The following is a 15036-nucleotide window of genomic DNA, read 5'->3' as shown; positions in this document are numbered from 1 at the left end:
CCAGACTCCAAGGAGTGGCTCGCAGGATGTGTGATTTACTCCTTTCGCGCCGCGCGATGCCAGCCTCCCCTCCCCCCCCCCCCCCCTTTCTGTGCGTGGGCGTTTAGCGGTGGCGGAGAGCGTGGCTCCGGCAGCAGCGTTGGCTGTTTGCTTCGCTGATCGACGGCCGATTGTTTTTCCCCGTTCTGGCGTGTTCGTCCCAAGCTGAGCCGACGTCTTTCGCGCCTTCGATCGAGCGAGAAAGCGGCCCCGTCAAGTGTAAATATATGGTTTTTCTGTTGCCGTCGCTCTCTTGCCATGAGGAGATCGCGTTGTACAGTGAACTCTCGCTTGGGTGAACTTCGAGGAACCCGAGGAAATAGTTCACTTAAATGAAAGTTCGCTAAACTGAATGTTCACTAGAATACGAAACAGCGTAGGGCACAGCAGCCATCGAGTTAAGAGCGTGAAATGCAATTTATTGAGTTATGTAAATCAGTATCTACGAAGTGCGTAACAGTTACGTTACTGCCTATCTCCTTTTGTAATATATATAACTTTCATTTGCTCTCGTGCTCTTGAAGTGCAAGAAGTAACAAAGCGCTCCAGAGAGTCTATGTTATTGTGCACTTCCTCTGGCACAGCTTGTTGATGAGACACAGTCTCTCAAGTTTCCAAGGCATCCTACAGCGTCGGCTAGAATTGCAGGATTTGCCTCTGACATTGCATATTCCTCGTCGCACGAATCTTCTTCTTTGGGACGAACGCTGGAAACAATTTCCAGATCTCATAGTTCGGCACATGTAACGAGCTCACTGTCACACTGCACATGGTCTTCAAACGAAGTATCGCTTGTCAATATCCAGCTGGTGGCAAACCACTGTCTACGTCCCTGGGTCGATTACCCCATTGCGCTGTTCCTCTTGCTCGCTTTCACCGCGCAGGGGGCAAAGGCAGGATTTATGCCAGCAGTTTCTAATCGTAGCCGGTGTTACTACTTGACCGTTGGAGATGCGATTTGGGTCCGGTGAGCATCGGCTACACCAGCGCTGCAAAGCGCAAAGCTTCGTTGGACTCATCTTAAAGATGAGCCCGGCTCCACTGATCAATTTCGTTCAACTGAGGTATTCGCTATTCAGAAATTCGTTTAACTGAAATATTTTTGCATAGAATGCATAGGAAAACCGCCGGGCAGTTTTTTCTTAAAGTTCGTTATTCTGAAATATTCCTCAAACCGACGTTCGTACAACTGACATTACTGTATTCTTCACTTTCGCCACGGAGAGGCGCTGCGGATTGCTTTGCCTTTTAATTTACTCACGCCCTGCTATTGAGTGCCTTGCTATGTGAGGCTGGAGTTGATTGCCCAAGGGCAAAAAAAAAAAATATGCCGGAGCAAATACTCGCAACAAGCTGAGGCATGTGTATGCTGCAGCGAAGACCACTCAACGCATCCTAATGAGATGCAAAAATAGACTCGTACGTAACGCACGCGTTCCAGAAGTGCCTGGGTTTAAAGTGGACGGAGGCATGAACCACTCAGCTGTCAAGATAAGCAAGATATTTGGAGCATTGGGGGAAAGAAAAAGCAGCAAAGAGACGGATACGACCGTACCTGTTACAGGCATAGGTGGCGGTACAAGTTACACAGAGAAGCTTCTGAGCAGGAAAAAGAAAGGATTAAGGAGATGTATACAAAAATGCTGGAATAAAAAGCATGCATAGCGTACGTGATTAGATCAAGCAGGCTAGGTGACTATTTGTTACCGCCCGTTTCAGAGGGGATGCCAATAAATCGTCATCGTCATGATCTTTCTTTCTTTCTTTATTAATTTCTTTCTCTCTCTTGTTGGGTGCCCTGTAGCGGTGGGTAACTAGACATTTGCGGGGTATTGTCTGTTACCTGAGGCTGAAAAAGTTGAAGCACCAGGTTGTACTTTCTCGGATTTGGATGTTATGTTAGCCGTTAGCGGTGTGCGACGAAATAAAAGAAAAAACGAAACGATACAGTGTTCGCGCGCTGCTCTACGGGACCGAAGGGCAACTCCTGCGTTTTTCAAACCAGATTAGGAGATGGTCATTTTGAAGTGGGATGTACAGTCCTGTCACCGGTAAGATGCTTCAATTTGCTTAGAAAGTCATCATTCATTTCAGATAACCAATAAACGAGGTACCGAAACCGAAACGAATTGTTGCTTCATGTGACGTCACGATGAGTTGATGACGTCAGATCCTACATTACCGTCATGTAAAAACGCAGAAGGCATGCCAAGCACACACACAGCACACCTGGTTGCTAAAGCCAAAAAAAGCGAAACTAAGGATGTCTTCTTCCTGCACGGGGAGGTTTTCTAGCTCTTTCAAACTAGCCAGCCGCGATTTCAGCGATTACTTCAACGACAGTATGATCGCTGAAGGATCGCCGTTAGCTTTTGACCAGCTGCCGCCGCCCTAGGCAGCTGACATGCCCCATGCTCAACGCATTCTGCTGCTGCTAGACGACGAGGAGCACGGGTTATCACGTCTGTCAAAACGATGATTATCAGTCCTCGTCTCGTAGAAAGAGAAGCCAGCTTCGTCGTTTGTGGGCGAAGTGGCGGCGTAGTCTCCGACGTCACAAACGCAGAGTGGCCAGTGAAATGTCATACATTCGTGTTCGTGAGTCGGGAACACGCAGGCATTCTTTAATTTTCAGTAAAACTGAATGACTTGCAGCCATATCGTTTGACAGATAACCACATTGCAAAAGAGAGCTTATATTCAAAGTTTTTAAGAAGGTCAGTGGACGTTGGAGAATAGCCGGAGTTGCCCTTGAAGTGCAGACTAAAGACAAATAATATTGAAGGTTTGTTAATAAATTGCGCTTCTGCAATAGCAAGAACGGCTCTTACTGTAGGAGGTTACTTGCTAAGAAAGAATCGGCACGATGCCATGTTCCGTTTAATATTTAGCGCCGCTGAGTTCAAGATGGCCGGCCCGATCCCCATTGTGGCGGCCGCATTTCGATTTTGCCGAAATGGAAAAACGCTTGTGTACTTATATTTAATTGCACGTTTAAGAACCTTGGGTGGTTAAAATTCATTCGAAGCACCCCCCCTCCCACACACACACACACGCACGCACACACACGCACACACGCACGCACGCACGCACGCACGCACGCACGCACACACACACACACACACACACACGCACGCACGCACGCACGCACACACGCACGCACGCACGCACGCACGCACGCACGCACGCACGCACGCACGCACGCACGCACGCGCGCACACACACACACACACACACACACACACACACACACACACACACACACACACACACACACACACACACACACACACACACACACACACACACTACTGCGTGCCTCATAATCAGATTGTCTTTTTGGCACGTAACATCCCAGATTTTAATTGTAATTCAGATTGAAGAGGCGCGAGGCGAGAGACCCGTGGCAACGGTGCAGTGAAAACCTTGCACCAGCTGGCCCAAATTTTCTGGATTTCGATAGCGTCTACTCAGGTTTAGTTAATTGTTTTAGTTGAAGATGATGCGCTATGCACTCTAGTCAACTAAATACTCTACTTATTGCAAATTTCCATATTCTTTCTTATGCCAAATTGTTCAATATACGAAACTATACTTTCAAATCATTTGCGTGACGCTGACGTCCAGACGCTCAGGATTTGTGGCGAAATTGGAATGGGAAGCTTGACCTTCATTTTTGGCAGCAACAAAATTGTACTAATTAAAAAAATACTTCAAATGTATCAAAATATGGTTTTCAAAGAACACCTCATCAATCTAAGCTGTTTTAATGCTGGTCATTATTTCTACTTCAGAGATTACTCCGGTGTGCGATAACACTTTTGCTTATATGCAGCTTTTGGAGGAGCACTATACTCAGTGCGTGTGTGGAGCATTCTTGAATATCTTATGGATTTACTACTTATATTATTATTACTTATTTTGTTACTTACATTAGCAAATCAGCGTGGTGTACGTGCGCTTCGTTTTCCATTTTGAGGTCATTCTAGCAAAAAAAGAAACTGCTCGATTAATGTTGCTTTCTTTCTCTCTATCTCTGATCCTTCGCAGGCGAGACGACAGTGAGAGGCAGGCGTAACTGCACCCCCTCAAGCAAGTGCACTCATCTCTTATCAGCGTACGACGCCAGAGGAGCGAAGACCATGACTGAAGCCCGGACCAATAGGCGGAGGCCAGCAGTGCGCGTGTGCCAACTGGAAACCACGTAAAGGGGGCGGGGCGCGGAAGCTTGACTTGTGACGTCACCACCACCACCGCCTCTGTCGAGTGCCGTCCACTGCGGCCGAGCGGGATCGCCAATGTCCAGCGGCGGGCCGATGGTGAGGACGGCGTACGCGACCACCGGCGGCGCTGCTTCCGCGGCCAGGAACGGCGTGCGCAGCGCCGGCAGCGTCAGGACCGGCCACGGGGTCTCCGGCGGAGGCTATCCCCCCTGGCGCAGGGTCAGCGGCGACTTCTGCCTCGACCTCACCAGGGAGGACAGGCACGTCGCGGAAACGGTGCGTGCGTACGCCTGCAGTAAATATATATATATATATATATATATATATATATATATATATATATATATATAATATTACACCCGTAGTGAGAAGTCTGCCTTCACAAAGGAGGTCTGTATGAAGGTTTCATGTAGACGTTTCAGTCGAGGCGTGAGAGGACGCCGCACGCTGGCGCTGTTTCCAGCGCTCATGAGATGCCGCGGCTTACGTGGGCTCGAAACCGTATAGCGATCGTTATGGCGGTGGAGCGATCGTTGTCTACGTGTAGTAGAGAAGTGGTTGTAGACGACGCCTCATCTTCGAGGTTAGTGTTCGATATATGCCTACGTAGGCCTAACCTGCACTTCGGTAATCTACTGGGTAATGCTTGGAGTAATCTACGATAGTGTGCTAACCAAATCAACCTGCGAGCTTTGCTCTGGAGGCACTCTGCGCATTCTTTTCGCAGGCTTTCTTTGTTTCATTCCGTGACTCTTGCTCCGTGCTAGCGTAAGCTGGTGAGGCAATCCACGTTTCACGGGCTGAAAGGTGCGTCGGTTCTCTGGTCACGGCCGCATGGCTGGTTGAATGACCGCGCACGAGCTATCTTTTTTTTTTGTTTTTTTTTTTTGCGATCTGTAAGAGCATCAATATCAGAAGGGTGGCGGATATGCCTCGGATGTTCCATTCTGTGCAAGGATGTATAGGAACGAAAGGACGAGAGAGACGCATGCTAAAATGGTAATCTCCAACTAAGGCTAATGGTGAAAATCTGGTGATATTTACAGGTTACCTGAGCGAAGTAGAGCAAGAAGTTCGGATAAGGAAACCAGCGCTTGAAGCAAACAAAAAGAAGAGACGGTGAGGGACAGCAAGAAAATGCAAAAAGATAAAGAAATCTAAAAAAAAAATAGCAGAAGTAAGAGAGAAACAAAAGTCGTAAGTGCAAGCAAAACATGTACAAAACCATCGCGACCACAGCGCCTTCCGAGAAAGCAGTTCTTCCCGCACCGTCGCACAAGCACCCCAAACTTCCCATGAAACTGTTTCTTTTCCCCATGGGGACACGGATGGCATGCATGCTTACGTGAACGCTGGCGCTGTTAGCTTCATTCTGTGCTTGTTCCTATCCCTAAGCTTCCTCAGTCCGAAAGGATAGAAATGCGTGAAAGCTCGTGTACTTTCAATATAAACTACGCACAGCAGACGGGATAGGTAGGAAGGGGAGACAGATCTCGCATTGACGTGATTTTTTTTCTCACAGGTGAAGCCCCGCTGCAACAGTGCGACGGCCGCGCACCGGGCCCGGGACGTGGACGAGTTCTACCTGCGGGTCACCAAGCGGCAGGAGGAGCACCTCATCCCCCTCAAGGAAGACCTCGCGGACTGGCTCAACAAGTCGCTCGGTGAGTGCCGGGCTGTACTTGCCTTCCGCGCACGACGTTGGCTTCGCGTGCCCCCCCTGGCTGGATACTCCTTGTCGCAAGCGGTGACGTCCACTACAGCCGTTTCTCTACAGGCTAACTTTATTCACACCACCGGCTCGATATGCGACGGGCTCGGACCCGCATGCGTGGCGCCGGTTGGTCTTCGATTCCTTCAACAAGGCGTCAAAGCACGAGCTCGTCCACCCGAGAGTTTGTGACGCGGTTGATCCACGCTGCGTCCGTGAGGCACGTCGGCTGCGCTATCGAGAACGTGCGCTGAGTTCCACGTGCAAGTTTTGTGGATGCTGCAGTGAAACGCTTTTGCACTGTTCGGCTATCAGCAGTCATCGCTTTGTGCTGCTGTGGTAAAGGTCAGAGGTCTTCGGCTTTCTTGTTATCTCGGAAAGAAGTCGATGCTTCAAGTCGGTACCGAGTCCGTACAACGTTGCTATAAAATTACTTTAATACCCCGGGCCTGACCTGGCGTATCTAGGCGTCCCTGCTTTGCGAGTGGGTTTGTTAACACGCAACTGGATGCGAGTCGGTCGAATCGGGCCTCGAGCTGACCTAGACCGACTGGACTGCGTTTACGTGCATTTTGTCGAGCGATAAGAGTGCGTCAACCAGGGGCTTCGTTTGGATCAATTCGACGACCGATTTTTAGTCCGACAAGCCAACTCGACCCGACTTAGTCGTGTTCGCGCAAACGTAGCTAGGGGAACTGACCCAACTCGACCCGATGTTCCCTCGGCCCAGTCCCCAACTTTGCCTCCTTATTCTTTTATACCATCTTCGATGTCCCCGTGGCGCACCTCGAGCGTGCTTTGTCTCAAGTGCCCGGGAACGCCACTGATCGTCGGTAATTTTCCGTTGCTACAAAAATAAAACAGAATTTGTAGGTCTCTGAAAAAATACACCATTGTGCGCGAGTACGCGTAGGACTGTAGCTGTATAGTGGTGAGCAAGCTCCAGCACACGCTGCGGCGCTGGCTTAGTGAAACAACAAACTTTTGAGATCGCTGTATTCGGTATCAGAAGCGCTCCCCTTCGCGCCTGAAGCACCTCCTTTCGAACTCCATTGCCACATTTCTTTGTTTTTTTTTTTTGCGTCGCCAGCGGTTCGGTAACGCGGCCCAACTGGCTACGTGCTGCTGCTCGGCGTGCCCCGGTTCACAGACCGTTGATTGCGACGCCGAGTTCGTCGTTTCGAAACTGGTACGCGCGCGCGTGTCGCCTCTGCGTCGCGTGCGTGTGCAACCTGGCTTCGTCGTCGTCGCCTCGGTGGGAACCGTCGAGCCGAGCTTATGAGGGTGTCTTCCACGCCTATTCCCGCGCATTGCATGCGATGTCGCGTAACTACGGCAGCGACGGGAGAGGAGGAGTTGGAGGAAGGAACGCGCGTCGGCGCGTCTGTGTGTTCTGCTTTCGGTGCGTTTCGAGAGGCGGCTCCTCAAACGCTCCCACGTCTCTCGTCATCGCTGCCGAGGAACAAACACCGTGGGAAGGGCGTCGTTGCGATTGCGTGGCAGTAAAAGTTTGAAGAAGCTGTTTTGCGTTGCAGGCGATTGTCTGGGATGGTTGTGCAATTTGTGCAAATGTCCTCGGTCTCGAAAAAGTTGCAGCGATGGCGTAGAGGTGGAGCATCCGCATCGCGTGCAGGAGGACCGTGGTTTATTAGTGTTATTTACATTACTAGGTTTATTTAGCGTTATTTGTTTATTTAGAAAGTTTGCAGGCACAACATGGCAACAATGAGTGCATGACCGGGGTCGTTGATGTATGGGAGAGGCCTTTGCCCTGCAGTGGGCGTAGCCAGGCTGTGATGATGATGATATTTATTTAGTATTTACTGTAGTCCCTGCGCCATCGACCAAGCTGTGGGAAAACATAGAATACAATAAAGGACGACAAAATCAATGAAATAAGTGCACCTCTAGGCGGTAGACTTAAGTAAACAAGAAAAAGGTCATAATCTGTGGGGAAAGTTTGCCCACGGTTGTAACTTTGGTGAATGTTTTTACAACACTCGTCTGCTGCTATACGCACAGACATCATTTGCACGCTTAAAATGTTTACTTTTGATAGAGGAAAATATCACCTTTCATTTCTTTTTTGGCTTCGTTTCGACATGCACAACCCCGCAAGATTCCTCGTGACAGCCGTACCAATTTCGAAATAGCCGCCAATTCATATGCAGGAATTCTGAGAAGCTGATTTTCCGACGAATGACTGCTTTCGGCTTCACATGACGCGTGTTTGCCTCCTGGCATCAAGCGAGACTGCGCTGTCTGCTTGTGGAACTTGGCAGGTCGCGCAGCAAGCTGCGCAAGCAATGTTGAAAACAGTGCAAAAAAACAAGAACATATGTGTGATCATAACGCAAGCGCTGACTGTTAACACACGGCCCCTGTGTCTCACGCTTGAAGACGTTCAGCCGGTCTCTGACAGTTTCGTCCGTTTATGTGCCAGGCGGAGGAGGAGAAGCACAAGGAAGGAAGGGAAGGAGAGAGGTCGACCGTACGCGCATCTGGTTTGCTACCCTACACAGGGGAAGGGGTTTAGGGGAAGAAAAGAAGGGAGCGGGATGTGGCAAGCCTGCGCCCCGTGGGGCCATGGTCCTAGAATCTCTCTGTAAATGGTCTGTTACCTAATCGGTTTAACACCCTCCGAAGAGCGTCGCGTTCGTTGTCATGGAGATTACAAAGAGCACAGTACGTGCTGGATCGTCTCTTCGCAGTTGCACGAGTCGCAGATCGGTGTGCCAATTATGTGCCATAAAATGCGGACAATCCAGGGCCGCATTCTAAAACTGTATTCTAATACTTTAGCTTTAGCATGGTTTATATCCTCCAGAGGGATGTCTGCATGGAACTACGGTCGTTCATGCCCACTGTAGCCAATCAGCGTTCGTGAAACTGATATTCGTGTAAGCGTTCGATTCGGATCACGGCCGCAGCACTTGACCGCATCAGCACTGTTAAGTCTAATGAAATAGGGAAGAAAACAAATGTTTGAATCGCATTTTGCCCGTGAATCCGCAGCTTCTTTTTATTATAGGCGTCTACAAGAGACGATGGCGCGTTTATGTCTCCCCGCTTATTACTCGTGGCAAAGTAGACACAAAACTGGAAGCATGAAAAACACTGGAGACAGCAACGTTCTGCACTCGGCTCAGGTAAGGCACAAATAATAGGCCATGCAAGGACGTGCACAGACGTGCTCTGTTCTGCAAAAAAAACCAGAAATACTCGAAACAAGCGGGCTCAACAATTCAATTTCGGCGGTTCAGTGTGCCAACGCAACTACGCGCAAGTGTACGTCGTCTACATCGCGTAACTGCGCGTAACTAATTCTTAAAACGTGCGTGTTTGTAGCGTAGGCTACGTCGCGTAAGACGTCTCTGCGTGTAACTAATTCTTAGAGCGTGCGTGTTTGTAGCGTACATTGACCGCGGCGCAGTCGACGGGACAAAACGGGATGCGCCTGTCTGGTGCGACTCGCGAACAAGCGCTCGCTTGATCGCGCCTGTCGTTAATGCCTCGTGCTCGCGAGATGTAGCGAGCAAGGACGCGTACGTATCCCCTCGTCTTCCTATAGATATAAGCCGACGACGGCGACTGCCCTCAAGGCCTTTTCCTCTCTCCGTAGCGGTGCGTGTGCGTGTACGGGATGTTGGTGTTTCTATTTTCGCTCGCTTCGCTACTCAGCCGCTCGCCATCGTTCGCCGGTCGCTGCGTAGTGTGTTCTCACTGGTGCATCTCTCTGTCTTGGCTTGGACTGCGTCGCGGTTGTCCCCTAACGCGCTGGTCGCCTCGCGCTAGTGCGAAGTGAGACGGCCGATACTTCGGTTCAACAATATGAGTGCAGCACGCCGCTAGAGTACGGGTTCGTGTCTGCCACGTATACACGGAGCGGTAAAGTAACGGTGTGTCACGGGGATTCTTGTACCCCATGACGCGACTCCAGCTGGCTGATGTGAAGGATCATAGAGGACACTGTGGGAAAGCCATAGAGGCGTGTAGCCCCAACCTATTCGGCTGGCTCAAACCGGACGCGTCTTTGCTGCGCCGCACTCTGGTAGCATGCTGGTGGGACGGCTTCCCAGACGTGGGGTGGGCTGCGTCCCCTCAGACAGCTCTGGCCTTTCAAAGCTCCCGTGGACGTCATTGTGCGTCGATGAAGGGAAAGCTACGTGGTTTGAAGCTTGTGTGTGTGTGCATGGAATTGCAATTTTGTTCGGATTAGTTGCACATCGCTCGCAGCTTCGCTTCCACGGACTTAATTTTTTTTAATTACGAATGTTTCACGTGTTTAGTATTGTAATGGCGTAAACAGTCTTATCGAGTTTGCGATAAGACTATATAGTATTGCAAAAGATTCTCTGCTTTTCGGCGCTTTGGAGAGGAATACAGCGCCGCTGAATTCGGTCTTGTTTGTGACTTGTTTCGTTTTCTTTTTTCAGCGCGTTCACGTTAGGCCTAGTGTTCTTGTAAATGCTCCCGTAGCATGTGCAGGAACAGCGGTTTGACCTAACTCTACTCAGAATCGCAAGGAGCTCCTTTTTCCTTGCAAACTTTGTGGTCAAGGCCAGACGACAGAAAACGAGATCGTGGACCATTTCTTCGTTATTTAAAGCAGCGCATAGACTGTCAATCATTCAGGGGGGGGCTCGTCTATGTTGAAGTCGGAGGAGGAGAGCGGACATCACGTGATACGTTTTCTGTTTTTCCTCTCTCCTGCTCAACGTAATGTGCTAGCCGTTTACAGTGACTCGCCAATGCCGACTTCAGCGTCTCGATATATACGCCCTGCCTGGCGGCGTTGAGCCGATAAGCCTTCCAAGCCGTTATCTTCGCTCGCGTGATTGCGATGGATTACTGACGATATTATACAGGCTAGGCGTTTGAGTATATTTCGTAGAACTTGACCGATCGGCTTCGGTGTTTCGTTGTGTTTTATCGGAGATCGACTTCGCACTCTGTGGGCGCGGTTCTTCATTCTCGAAGCTAAGGTGCCGGGAACACCGGCATATTGAGTGGTATGTGGTTGTTTCAATTGTAAAACAGGGTACGGAATAAAAAAACGGAAGGATGCTGTCTCACAAGTGAAGTGAGACATCAGTCAATGAACCATGCAACTAAGGCGCACGCCTGTGAAACTGCAAATTTATGACAAGGAAAAGAAGTGAAAGAAAGATCCCCAAACATGTTTCTTTTGTTTTTGCCATATGTGAGCTTTCCTTGCGCGAGACTTCGTCGTTTCCTCTTTTCTTTCTTTTTTCTCGGTACCAGGTCTGCTGCTTCTTCCAATAAGCTTAAAATGGTACAGTGCGCGTCCGCTTGCCTCTTTTCATTCTCGCCCCGCGTTTTGCGTGCCTTAGTCACACCTTGTCTGTTCTCTCTTCGTACATATCCTCATTAATCTTCATAAAGAAAGAAAGAAGGCTCTCGAAACAACGTTTCTGCAACGATCCGGCGTGCTGTGCATGTAAGCTCGCGTCCACCACGCCCACTCCATATCTTATTGATGAGTGGGAGAGGAGGGGTGCTTGCCCGGAATTCAGTCTCCCGTGTCGCCGTCGCACCGCGGAAAGCCGATCTCGCATACGACGCGCGAGGGGTCGGCCCGACAACGACGTTTGTGCGTGTGTGTAGCCGTAGTAATTTGCGTTAGGACCGCTGGCGCGTCGTTGGTGAAGGCGTTGCCGCCCGCGGAAGATCGCAACGTGCGATGTTCCCAGACGCGGCGAGTCTGCGCGGACTCTGAAAAGGGGAGCAAGGGCATGAGAGAGAGAGAGAGAGAGAGATAGAGATAGAGAGAGAGAGAGAGAGAGAGAGAGCGACTAGGGAAAGAGTGGTGTCGCTAAAGGATGGGGAGCGTCGCTTCTCAGCAGTACTGTGCAGCAGCGCCTTGTCAGCGCGGTCTCGCACGCATAGCCGGTCGTCTCGGGTCATCTACAGCCGTCAAACCGGAGAGACGTTGGTGTTGGTACTATTTGCTATGCGGAACCGTGTTGCACGGTTTAGGTGTTTGAGCCGAGAGTGACCCCAGTCACGTACGCGAGCAACAAATCTTGTGAGGTCTGGAATTGGGACTATTCTTCTTTGTGCCCGAATAAACATTCTGTTCCGTCGAATAAGCAAGTCAGCTGTAGCGAACAGGGTCGGTGCAACAGCTCTTGGCGTGACGGCACAAGGTCAGAAACTCTGTCCGGCTTGAATGCACAGTGGTAGGGAACTCAGCCGTTGCTGCAATGTGTGCGAGCAATACAGCTGCGTTCACTGGGGCGCTGCATTCCAAGCGGGAAGCTAAGTATCATTCATGGTACTTAGCTCCGCGCTGGTCGCAGTGTCCGGGGCAAAGGAGGCACGACGTCCAAAACCGATGGGGACTCAGGCTAGAGCTGAGTAGCCAAACCTTAAACTGCCGGGTCCTTTCCACTGGAAACCAAAGAGTCGGCGCCTCGTATTCCAGTCGGTATACGTTCTCTTTTTTTTTCTGCGCAACGCAAAAATGTTCGACAATTTTTTGAGCCGCCTTCCTCCGTTTGCCCGCCCCGATGGATCCACTTCCTGGTAGTCGAGGCTTTATTATTATTATTATTATTATTATTATTATTATTATTATTATTATTATTATTATTATTATTATTATTATATTAAGTTGAACCTTTGAACAACAGGCTAGAGAAGAGCATTGTACTTTCAGCAGGGCCACATAGGCCATAGAAGTAGTGGGAATGCCCCGATGGGGGGGGGGTCTGAGTGACGGATCAGCGGCCAACGCCACGCGACGATGGTGCAATGACGATGAAAAGCAGATGGATCACGTGACTTGCTACGTACCGTGTGGCAAGCGTGTCCTACAGGCTTCATAATCCATCGCCAAGAAGGGTCAGCGCGGAGGCTGCTTTTCCGTGCATTGCGTCAAGCAGGCGTGCGCACTGCGGTCTCCGCGCCGGGGTGAGTGTTGATCGGCCACCGTGCAGCGGCCGTTACTGGCAGATCAGACATTTGTTGAGTGTTCTTAATTATTTCGTTACAACTGGAGTTCGTTCCATTTTGTAAAGTTCGTGTGTTGTTTCAAACGGCGTTTCCTTCACTTAAACGGCTCCAGTGGCTGCCACTTGTTTGGCGAGGGCTACTTTGAACCCTGCAAAGAAGCCAAGTCGCTTCATTGTATAGTGTATCTGATGTTAAGTGCACCAGCATATACGGGGTGGCTGGGCGAGTCGGAGCGCGTGCGAAAACGTCGCAGTGGCCTGCTCCCACATCACCAAATACTGCGCTGTGACGTCACGACACAGTATTCTCGTGCAAAAGAAACCGAAACTGGCTGTAGGAAAGCTGCTGCATTAAATTGCTAACGGTGCTTCGGGGCTGGTCACAATTTTCTGAAAGCTTTAGAGGTCTATCGACTTTCATTTAACGCGAGAAGTAAATAGTTGAAAATGTCATGTCAGCACACCCCTTTAACGTCTCTCTCTCTTTTTTTTTTTTCCTATAGCCGCGCCAAATAGCGACACGAGTCCCTTGCAAGAATGTGCAAGCGCACTTTCTCGCACTTCCTTCCTTAGGGTTGCGTTCCGATGCGGCAATACACGTTACTCACGCACATAGAGTTTGATTCTTACTTACGCGCTATATAGGTTGCCGAAGCTGCCCGTGCGGCAGCTTTTCTGTATCACACCCTCACGCCGTTGGAAGATGGAATAAGGTTAATCGAATTACGCGTGTACGCTTCAGTTAGCCTCCCTCTGTCGGGCGCATGGTTGGTCGCTGCACGGCATTACTTCCTCCGAGGTTCGACGGGTTTCGGGCGCGGCGTTTGGGCATCCCGAGGGGGTCCTTCCCGGTCATTGCCTCGGGTAGGCTGAGCCGGTGACTCACACGAGAGGGGGGGGGGGGTTGCAGAGAAGCGTGCTGCTGCGGGCCCAGGTTCTCCTTGCGGGCGGGTTGCTCTGTCGTCGCATACTTGGGCCTCTCTGGGGCAAAATAGAAATAAAAAAGGAAACGAGGAAAAGAGCAGCCCGAGGCTGAGTGAGACTTTGTGGAGGCCGCTCCATATCTCGCTTCCCAGGTATAGTAGAGAGAGAGAGGGAGGGGGAGAGAGGGACTGGGAAGATGAAGTCATCCCTGTCGTCGTTGATGCTTGCTCGGAGGCGTCGCTGGTGGACCACGCCCACTCGGGCACGCTCGTTGTTGTGTTAGCCGCTGATGCGTGCCTCACCGCTGTACGCACGGGCTCCGTTGTTCCGGGTGTTTGTCCCGTCGCTAATGCGTTTTCTTTTCTCGGTCGCGGCGACCATTACAAGAGTTGGGACGATACGAAACCTTTGTGGGAATTCTTTTTCTGTTCTCTCTCTCTCTCTCTCTCTCTCTGAGTTGTAAGCTCATCTGGCTCCGTTCTGCATGCTTGTAAATATATAAAAGGAAAAAGAAGAAAGAAATTGTAGTTTTAGTTATCAGCGCTGCGGCTTAACATAGCCACTGCAGCGGTAATTTGGTGTAGTTGATTATCCATGATTTACTAATATGGTGAGCTTTCTGTATGTGACTTCTTTGTTAAGTCCCTTGCTTTGCCCGTTGTTAGTAGGCGTAAACATGGGCAATGACTAGGGTTAGCTACACTGCGCATGCGCGGAACCCATGGTCAGCTTCGCTGATTTTGTACGTATAGCGGATAGCGTATGCTTACTTTGGTACTCTCCGCTGATAGAACTTTGCTTCGGAATGTCTCGTTTTCCTGCGATTTTTTTTTTTCACATGTCCAGCTGTTTGGCTGAGTCGAGGGCCTTGCATACGTGATTTTACTTAGTCACTATGCGCATATAGTATTGCGCTCCGGTTGCTTCATGATGCAGTCTTGGGAGTGTCGATAGCCGGTACATTTGGAAGCGTAGAACAGACTTATGAAAAACCTAGGAAGGGGGACTTTTAATTAACGGTCAGCAAAAAAAAAAAGGTCCTGAAGCCTAAACATGCATAATTTTAAGCCTAAAACACATTAATGGATCAGGAACGTATATCTCTTCCTATATAACGCTTTGTATAGGTACAACATCCGTGGTCTCTCTTTTATTCTTTGGT

General features: G+C 50.0%; 1 protein-coding gene across 1 annotated transcript in view; it reads left to right on the top strand.

Moving 5' to 3' along the window:
- LOC142563863 (growth arrest-specific protein 2-like) overlaps positions 1–15036 on the top strand; it is a 245389-nt gene that overhangs the window by 73750 nt on the left and 156603 nt on the right. The window contains exons 2-3 of the mRNA XM_075674538.1: positions 4090–4538; positions 5785–5926. Coding sequence (XP_075530653.1) covers positions 4338–4538; positions 5785–5926 — 343 coding nt within the window. The 5' untranslated portion in view covers positions 4090–4337. The remainder of the gene's footprint in view (positions 1–4089; positions 4539–5784; positions 5927–15036) is intronic.

Source organism: Dermacentor variabilis, chromosome 11 (genome assembly GCF_050947875.1).
Source record: "Dermacentor variabilis isolate Ectoservices chromosome 11, ASM5094787v1, whole genome shotgun sequence".
NCBI classification, from domain to species: domain Eukaryota; kingdom Metazoa; phylum Arthropoda; class Arachnida; order Ixodida; family Ixodidae; genus Dermacentor; species Dermacentor variabilis.
Note: the sequence above shows the minus strand (reverse complement) of the source record. Positions and strands in the feature narration are given on the sequence as shown.